The sequence below is a fragment of the Neomonachus schauinslandi genome, chromosome 5 (genome assembly GCF_002201575.2).
Source record: "Neomonachus schauinslandi chromosome 5, ASM220157v2, whole genome shotgun sequence".
Classification (NCBI taxonomy): domain Eukaryota; kingdom Metazoa; phylum Chordata; class Mammalia; order Carnivora; family Phocidae; genus Neomonachus; species Neomonachus schauinslandi.
In genome coordinates this window covers 11,386,762-11,396,102 of record NC_058407.1, presented here as the reverse complement: position 1 = coordinate 11,396,102, position 9,341 = coordinate 11,386,762, and the positions used below count along the sequence as shown (strand labels likewise).

Sequence of the window (9,341 nt, the reverse complement as noted above, 5' to 3'; positions counted from 1 at the left end):
CGCCCCCCCCCCCCCCCCTCCCCCCCCCTCCCCCTGCCGCCAGATGCTAATGCTCTTTTTTTTCCTTCCTGGCGCCCCGCAGTGCTACCCATGTGGGTCCTGGTGCTCATCCTGGTCTTCACCACTCTGGCGTTGCTCCCCGCCCTGCGCTTCTGTGGCATGTATGGGTACAGGTAAGGGGACTCCGTGATGGGTGGGGGTGCCCAGGCCCCCACACTGGCTCCCTCTAGTCCATGCTCTGCCCCTTCCTCCCCGGGAGCCTTGGACAAATCTCGCCTTCGCCCTGGGCCTCAGTCTCCTCTCAGCACAGGAGTGCGGGGCAGCTTCCCTGAGGTCCCTGGCAGCTGTACCTCCCTGGTATCTTTCTAGGCTGAACCGGAAGTGGGAGGAGAAAATCCCCAACCCCAGCAAGAGCCACCTGTTCCAGGTAAGATCTAGCTGTCAAGGCGGCTGGGGTGGTAGGGGCTCCTCACTCCTGTGCCCGTATCCCCGTCCCTATGTCTCCCCCTCTTTCCTGTGGCTTTGAGCGCGAAGCCTAGGTGGCCCAGGAAGGTGCCAGGAAACTCTAAGAGGCGGGCCGGCACCAGCAAGCTCAACTCTGCCATCATCTGGGCACCTGCAGACACACAGGGCTGGCCCTGCCTGCAGGGCTTCCGTGGAGCAGGGGTGGAGTGGAACAGGGGGCCTGCTAGGAGTCGGGGGGGGGGGGGGCGGCCCTCAGGGGGAGGTTCAGTTCTGCAGGGGCCGGTGGGCTGACGGGAGGCCGAGTGGCTTCCCCGAGGACAGGACATCGGAGTTGAGCTTTGGAGGATCCAGGGTGATGCCAGGTGGGAGAGGCCTGCAGAGGGTGGACACAGGACCCCTTCGTGAAGGGGACTGAGAGGGGCGGGCAGTGAGGCTGGGCGCACATCCCGGATGCTGAGATGGTCACAAGGGGGGTGTCGTCGGCATGTGGGTCACGGGGACCTTTCGGTCAGGCACGGCCAGCTTGCCTGTGGAGGGGTCTTGTGGCTACTAGGGTGTGGGTGTGGGGGCAGTGACACCCCAGATTTGTGGCCTCGTGAGAAGAAGGTCCCCATCCCCGGGTGCTCGAGGGCCCACGGCAAATCCCAGCCCCTCTCTGGGCCTCTCCTTCCTGGTGTCAGGAGGGCGGGGCTGGTCCTGACCTTGCTGAGACCCTTCTATGTCTGGGGGCTCGCTGCATCCCCTGTGAGTCCTCACCGCCCCCTTCAGTTTCTCGAGGGCCACACACCCACAGCACAAATGTCCCTTCTCTTCCCAGAACGGGAGTGCCGGGCTCCAGCTCCCAGGCAGCGTATCGGTGCTCATCAGCAGGAGCCCCCCACACAAGGAGCTGCAAGGCAGCTTCTTCCCTGAGCTGGATGGGTGAGTGCCCGGGCACGGGATCCCTAGGAGGCGGGAGGGTGGCCCCATCACACACGCTGAAGGCTCAGAGGAAGTGGCCTCTGGCCCGTGGCTCAGGATGGAGAGATCCATGGAGGCTGGTTGCTCTAAAGCCTAGGTTGGGTGTCAGGAGGAACTTCCCGATTCCCGAGTTAGGGAGGGCCCTACCTTGGACTTGACCCGAGGCAGAAGACTGGAGCAGATGACCTCTCCCTGCCCTGCTGCCCAGGAAGACTCCACACTGGGGTGCTGATGACATGGGTGGGGTGGGGGTAATGAAGGGACGAGGGCATGACTGGGCATGCGTGGGCTGGGCATCCACCCGGTCCCTGAAGCTGGGCGGATGAAGGAGCACGGGGTGAGAGGAGCCACACCTGGTAGAGGAAGACCTTGAACAAGAGCATGGAGGCTGGCGGGCCAGACCCGCGGGGGACTGAAGGCCCGTGCCGTGTCCTCTCTGGGCTTGCTTCCTGATCTTGCCCTGCCCTGTGCCCTCCGTGAGCTCTGGGTGGGGCCGGGCCTCCCCCCCACCTCCCCACCACCATCCAGCCCCAGCATGAGCGGAAGTGGCCCCAATGTCCCTGTCCCCGTTCTCCCCCCCAGCGTGTTCCCTGTAGACTACAGACACAACGAGGTGTCGCCTCTCACCACGGAGGATCCGAAAGATGCCCGTGAATCACCGTCGGAGCCTGACACGACTCCAGCCTCCTTGGACCTGTACTCGGAGCAGGCCCGCGGCCCCCAGCCAGGCCCGTCAGCCCCGGCGGGCAGGCCCGAGAGCCAGGCTTCCGGCTTCCACTTCAATGGCCCCTACCTGGGGCTCCCCCACAGCCACTCCCTGCCTGACGTGCTGGGCCAGCCGGCGCCCCCACAGGCAGGCGTGAGCGAGAAGCCGCAGTCTCTGGGGTCCCTGGAGTACCTGTGTCTGCCGGCGGGGGGGCAGGTGCAGCTGGTCCCACTGGCCCAGGTGATGGCACAGGGCCAGGCCAAGGATCTGGAGAGAACCCCTGGCCCGGGCGCAGAGGGGAACCCCTCCCTGGAGTCAGGGGGAGGCCTTGCCCCTTCTGCACCCGGGCTGACGGTAGACGGTCAAGGCCCAAAGAACAGCCCCAGCCCGAAGGACGGGGCCCTCACAGCTCGGCCCGCTGTCTCCGGGGGCCCTGAGGATGGCTTCCTGGCCTCTGGCTACATCACCACTACAGACCTAGCTCTCCCCTTGCCCGCGGGGCTGCCTTCTGGCTCCACAGTTCACCCTCCGCACCTGCCCTCAGATCAGAACCACAGCCTCGATCTTGGAGTGGTTGGCGGGCCCCATGCAGGCCCAGCCCCCAGCAAGCCAGAAATTGAGGGTTATGTGGATGTCCCTCCAACCCCAGGCCAGTCTCCCAAGTCCCCTTTGGGCAGTCCTGCCTCTCCTACAGCCAGCAGCCCCATCCTAAGCCTGGGGGAGCCCAGAGCAGAGGGGGCCCCTGCCTCCCCACACCCCGAGGGGCTCCTGGTCCTGCAGCAAGTGGGTGACTACTGCTTCCTCCCTGGTCTGGGCTCTGGCCCTCTCTCACCCCAGACGAAGCCCTCTTCCCCAGGACCCTGTCCTGAGATCGGGGACCCTGACCAGGTGTTCCAGGCCAAGAAGGCCCTGGGCCAGGCCATTCCCCAGATGCCAGCCATCCGGCACTTCAAGGCCCTCAAGCAGCAGGACTACCTGTCGCTGCCCCCCTGGGATGTTGGCAGGCCTGAGGAGGTGTGCTGACACCCTCCAGCTCCTAGGCACATGAGTGGGAGGAGGTCTACCTCCCCTCCCACCGTTGGACCAGATGGAGGTGGGGAAGTAAGTGGGCCTCCTCCCTTCTTACTGGACCTTCAGCCAATCGATTCTCCTCTCCCCACTGCCTCCCTCTCTCTCTCACAGATAGACAGATGGACACAGACACACGCACATTTTTCTTTCACATTAACTTACTTTTAGGTTCCAAATTATTAGAGCTTCCTGTATACTCATTGTATTTGCCCCTGGTTTTTGGGTTTTGGGGGTTTTGTGTTTTGTTTTGTTTTGTTGTGTTGTGTTTTGTTTTGTTTTTTACCAGATTTCCTTGCTTTCACCACTGTCTTCTTTCTCTTCCACTGATGTACTAGTGAGTTTGAGGTCTGAGCTAAGCCCATTCTGAGATGTGTCTCGGTCAGAGCCTGTTCTGATGCCCACGTGTCTGGTTACGTTGAGGACTTGGGTCTGTGGCCTGGCCCCAGCAGGCGCGGACGCTGCCCCAGTGTGGAGGGAAGCAGGAGGCCCCCTGGCCGGGACCTGGCCGGGACCTGGACGGGGAAGGCTCGGGAGAGCAGTGCAGGACCCACTTGCTGGTGGCAGGCCCTGCAGCCCCAGGTGCGGTGGCAAAGCCCCAGCATGATGGGTGCTCCAAGCACTGGGCGTGGTAAGCGGCGTGCAAGAGAACTGTGCTGAGCTCACGGGAGGCCCCGCCGGGGGCTGGGGAGGTAGCGATGGCTGGCCTGAGAGATCGCTGTGCGTGCTGCCGGCGGGCTACAGTGACCTGCCTTCTCTGTCCCGGCCGGTGGGGCCTGCCAAAGTTGGGACTCGGAGGGGCGTCCAGAAACCACGTGCACTCCAGAAATGTTGGGAACAACCGTTCAACAAAGAAAAAAAGGAAAACCATCAAAGGCCTGGACCCTTTGGGGCTTTATAATCCGAGTCACACTCCTGCCCTCCCTCCAGAAAGAACTTAACAGCTCCCACCTCTCCCGGCCATGGCCCAGGGGCTTTGGATCTATGTCTGGGTCTACACAGAGGATTATGGTTTCTTAAAATCTGTGCCTTTCAGATATGCAAAAAAAAAAAAAAAAGGGCATTAAATCATTTTAATTTGCATTATTTGATATCTATCAAGATTGCACGCATTTTTGTATTTCCTGGGCATTTGTATTTTTTGACCGGGCTAAGCCCATTAGGGACTTTGTTCTCTGGGGTGTTCATCTTTTCCCAATTAAGTTTTTAAAACTGTTTGCATGCGGCCTTTCATGGATGGTGCATGTTTTCCCCCTAGTTTGTAGTTTGTCTTTGAATTTTGTATCTGAGGCTTGTAGACCTACACAATGTAGGCTTCTCTGCATGTTGAGATTTGCCGGCTCCGCTTTTGGTGTCCAATTTACAAAGGCCTTCCCCCGCCTTTGAAACTATTTGTGGGTGGGGGGTGCGGAAGGGATTATAAACAATATAAATATTCACAAATAGTGACATGTTACAATAATAACACTTTAGGCTACTCTAAAGTAGAATCCTGTGTTACAGAGGAGCAGGTAGTCCTACATGGATTAGAAAAAAGTCCAAGGGAATGAATTCCAAAATGTTCAGACATGGTTAGCCGAAAAAAATTGCAATAAAATATTTTTATTGTACAACAAAACCCAAACCCTAAACTTGTGTCTCTTTGTGTTGGAATAGCAGGGGAGGGGTGTGGTTTGAAACCGCAGTTGCATTAAGGAGGATGAATTCTGTGAAACAGAAGGGCCTGTAGGTCTTTGAGGCTCCAAGGCGGGCTTAGGGACAGTGTAGACGAGATCAAAAATGCAGCGCCAGCAGAGTGAGAAGCAGGTGGAGGTCCTGGGGACAACCCCAGGCGGAGCTGGGCTGTAAGCCAGGACCTCCTCGCCCCAGAATTATTGCGAGCCTACCCTGAGGGGAGGGACTTCCTGGAGATTTGCCCTAATAAACTCTGTGAGGGGTGGATTCCAGGTGCAATCCATTCCCGCTCTAGAGTGGTTGAATCTTGAACCCAGCCTCATCCCCCTCCCACTTGCCTGGTTGACTTACTGTGTTTCTCCCAGTTTCTTTCTGAGAAAGAGCAGTCCTGGTTTCAGTGGGACTGGGCTCAGGAGGGGAGCTTCCCATATCAGAATATGGAGCATCCCTGGTAGATTATGAAATGTCAGGAAGGGGAACCGGATGTAAAGGGGGGAAAGGACTGTGTGTTTGAACCCTTAGGCTGCAGACAGAGAACAATCCCCCGCAGGAAAGCCAACTCAGGGTGGTCTCCTTATCGTTGGGCGGGTGTGTAGAGGTGAGTGCACATGGATTCACAGCTAATGAGCTCATAACAAATGCTGGGCCAAACGGAGGATGGTTGGAAACAGGACCTGAGGAGTCGCAGGAAGTGGCCGCGTTCTCTTCCCTAGGCCCCAGGGCAGGAACGTGAGCCTGAGCCGATGAGTGGCTGCCCTTGTCCAGAAAGCTCTCATAGACACTAGAGCTCAGCTCAGAGCTCCAACCTTGACTGAGCCTCTACTTGGCTGTGTCACCTTTGGGGGCCACTTGCCATCCCTGAGCCTCACTGTGAGGCCTCCCCAGCTGTAAAACTCAGGTTCCAGATAGCGTCTGCCAACCTGTGCCCTGAGCCTGGCTCCCCCCGGGCCCCAAGTTTCCCTCTTGCCCCTCATCACTCGGCTGATGTCCCCACAAGCAGAGCTCAGGGCCCCGAGGACAACCAGGGCCCAAGTCAACCATCACCGGCTTAGAACAAGCAATGTAATTCAGGTCAAAGTTTCTAGCAATATGTTTCTAGAAGGAACTCCGCACTCAGGATTAGTGGCTTAGGTATATCCTGAAAGCCTCATCTACGACCCCCGGGGCTGTCATTTCTACAAGCATGTTGTTGAAATTTTAGTCTCTGAAGACTCAAAACTACGAGGAGTGGCATCCTAAGGCATTTGCATCGGGTCTGCTGTATCGAGGTTAGAAGAATTAGTACAAACGGTTGCCTGGAATGACTTGCTGATCTGTAATCCCTGATCCCTTTCCTTCCCGCTTCCCCCCTTCACCACATCTGCCTCAAAGACACTTGCTCACGGAGGCTCTGCTGGGAACTTTGTCCTCTGTGAAATCTGGGCCCGGCAAAGTTGGCATTTTGCTTCTAATTTACTCTCCCAAGGTATGAACAATTCTTAACCAGGCCTTTGCCTGAAGGATCAATGGCCTAAAAGGCATTAAACCACCCAGAAATGAAACAGAATTCTTAAAGAGATTCTGTTCTGCGTGAGGAAGGCTAATACCCTCAAATTTCTGCAGAGATTAGAATTGTAATAGAATTAAATCTCGACTTTCTGCCTTTTACTGTTATGTACATTTAATAGGCTTGGTCTGTAATAGTCTTCCTGAAATTATCAAGCAAACACACTGTCTTGATATTTGTACTAACCATCCATCTATGTCCCTATTTAACTTTTAAAGCTCATAATTACAGTTTTCTTCATAAAATTAATAGCTTTCACCATCCTTAATTAGTGCAGCATTTTGCTCTCGAAATAATAAATATATATTTATACTTCAACTGCCTGATTCAGTTTTAGCATGAGAAGTATGTAAGCAAATACATTGCAGGAGGAGAAAAGAGAAGCTGGTGGGTACATATAGGTGATAAAAGGCAAAGTTTGCGTAGTGTTCAGAGACACAGTGGCTGATGCAGCAGAAGGACATTCGGGGAGGTGGTAGATGCCGCCCTAGGAGTCAGGGTATTGGTTTGGAGGCGCTGGGAGGCTAGCCTGGGAGCAGTGCGTGGAGGGCTCTGCATGGCTGGTGAGGATCTCTCTCCTGTCCTGGGAGAGGCAATTAAAAGCTTAGTAATAATAATTTATTAAGCTAAACTGTTTCATGTGGGTTTGGGTACTTGTGTTACAAAAACAGCTTGTAAAAAAGGATCCAGTGCCCGTCTGGAAATAAGGAACACTAAATGCTGGGACATACTACATCACATCAAAAGTCCTTTTATAAATTCCTCGTCCACCTGCCCGTATCTCTTTATACTTTTCCCCTTTGGCTCCTGGCCCTGGCGCACCTCTGCTCGAGTTTCAGCCCATCCCGCGGGGGTCATTGCACATGGGAGAAACTTGTCCTCTCTCTCCTCCTGCCCCTTCCCAGCCTGAGTGCCCAGGGCCCCCCGGCGCCCCTCTGCTCTAGCTCCCACCACACGGAGCTGAAATTCTCTGTCCACTCATCTGTCTCCCGTTCTGCTGTGAGCATCTGGGGAACAGGAGCCCAGCATACTGCCAGACACCCAGCAGACATCCGGTAAATTAGATTTCACGTTCCTCTCTATACCAATTACATCTCAGGCTCCATTCATGATTTCCCGTGATTATTCAGGGATGGCAATATATCTAAAATTTCAGAATTTTAATCGTCGGAAAAGGTTGTTTCTGGCCGAAGGTCTCGCAGGATGAACTCTCCAGAGTGACCCACCTCCTGTGCGTTTTCTCTAGGGAACAAGATTTCAGGGGATTCTCATTTTCCTTTTTGGTGAAACGTTATCTTGTCATTTTCCCATAATCAATTCCCATTTATGTAATAAAGGAATAAAGGAGAATGTTCATTTAGGATCATTTTTTCTCTTTTCCTTAGCATTCACTGAGCAGTTAAAAAAAAACACCGAAGACATTTTCACTGCAAGCGTCTATCTCGAAAGAATGCCGTGGCCAGCTGCTTCCAAAGACGATGGCCACCGTCCCTCCCACCCGCACGCCCCTCTATGCTGTGACTTCGTGGCGCCTCTTCTTCACAGGTGGGAATGATTTCTCCTCCCCTTGGACTTGGGTCAGCCAGCAGGGTGCGGCCGAGTGAGGTGTGGGACCTCTGGGGCAGGCCGGCAAGGGCTAGAGCTTGTGGGCTCCCAGTCAGCCTGCGGGTGAAGCCGCGGGGCTGTCGGGTGTCAAGGCCTCGTGCAGACAGACACCCTGGAGGGTGAGCGGCCCCCACGGAGGGGAGGGAGGCGGCCTGGTGACCCTAGTGTGTCCGTCCCTGGCATTCCAGCCACAGCCTGGCTCCCAGCTAACTGCTGCTACATGGATGACCCCCCCTGGCTTCATGGAGCAGAACCACCCATGGAATGGGGACACCCTAATCAGTGCCTGCTCTTTTCAGCCACACATGTGGGTGGTTTGATCCAGGGCAATGGGTCCCTGGTTCTTCAGACACATTACTTTGCCGGGTAGATGCGGCGTCAGCTCCTGGGGGTGGGAGTGGCAGTGGGGGTGGGGGGCGGTCATGTGATGGGTCACACCGAAGCAATGCTGGAACCTTCTCTAGAGGCAGGCACTTGGCCAGCAGGCTTTTCCAGGTCCAAGCTCAGGGCACTCTTGTTCCTTGTCATCGCACCCCCTTCCCTACCCCAGGGCCGTCCCCTTCCGTGTCCCTCAGCCCCATCAGCGGATCCCCTCTTTGTCTGGTCTGCTTCCTCAGACCGGAAAACATAGTCAACGCTCTTCCATCTTTGAAACGACACCTGCCCTCGCCCAGCCAGGACTCACAATGAGCTTCCGTACCTCCTCCGTCCTCCCTCTGCAGCCAAGCTTTGCCCAAGAGCCGTGTTCCTCCTCCCACTTCTCTCAGGCCACAGTCCGGCTCCCGGCCCCCACGCTCCAGCGCCGGCTCTCGCCAGTGTCACCCATGACCTTGCCTTGTCACCCGTCGGCCTGTCCCTGGACTCACCCCGATCCTCAGACATGGCAGCCAGACCGTGGCCTGTCCCAGGGCCTTACACATGTCTCCCGTGTAAGCTCTCAGCTCCCCACCACCCCCTCTGACAGGCCCTTCTCCATCCTCCCTGGCCCAGGCTCCTCCCTGCAGGGCTCTCCCACATCCCTCCCGGTGTTTCTCCAGCTCAGTTCTCTGCTCCCAGCCCCACAGCTACGAAGCCCACTGCCCAGAGGACACCTTCTCTCAGATGTTCCAGAGACACCCCACATTTAACATACCTCATTTTGGCGCCTGAGCCCCCCGCTACTTCTCCTTTAGTACAGGCCCTGGCCCCGGACCCCTGATCCTGCTGAGGCCAGAGAAGTGCCGGACACAGGGCAAGTCATGGCAAGGGTGACCTGAGCCCAAACTGGGGAACCAGAGAGGAGGCCCAACCCCGCTCCCCCAAGCTATATCCCTATCA

At 56.4% G+C, this 9,341-nt stretch overlaps 1 protein-coding gene across 1 annotated transcript in view; it reads left to right on the top strand.

Moving 5' to 3' along the window:
- The window catches only part of CSF2RB (colony stimulating factor 2 receptor subunit beta), a 24,181-nt gene extending 19,370 nt beyond the window's left edge, over window positions 1-4,811 (top strand). Inside the window, exons 11-14 of the mRNA XM_044915820.1 lie at window positions 83-173; window positions 370-427; window positions 1,283-1,386; window positions 2,008-4,811. Of these exons, the coding sequence (XP_044771755.1) occupies window positions 83-173; window positions 370-427; window positions 1,283-1,386; window positions 2,008-3,154 (1,400 nt within the window). The 3' untranslated portion in view covers window positions 3,155-4,811. The remainder of the gene's footprint in view (window positions 1-82; window positions 174-369; window positions 428-1,282; window positions 1,387-2,007) is intronic.
- The last annotated feature ends 4,530 nt before the right edge of the window (window positions 4,812-9,341 follow it).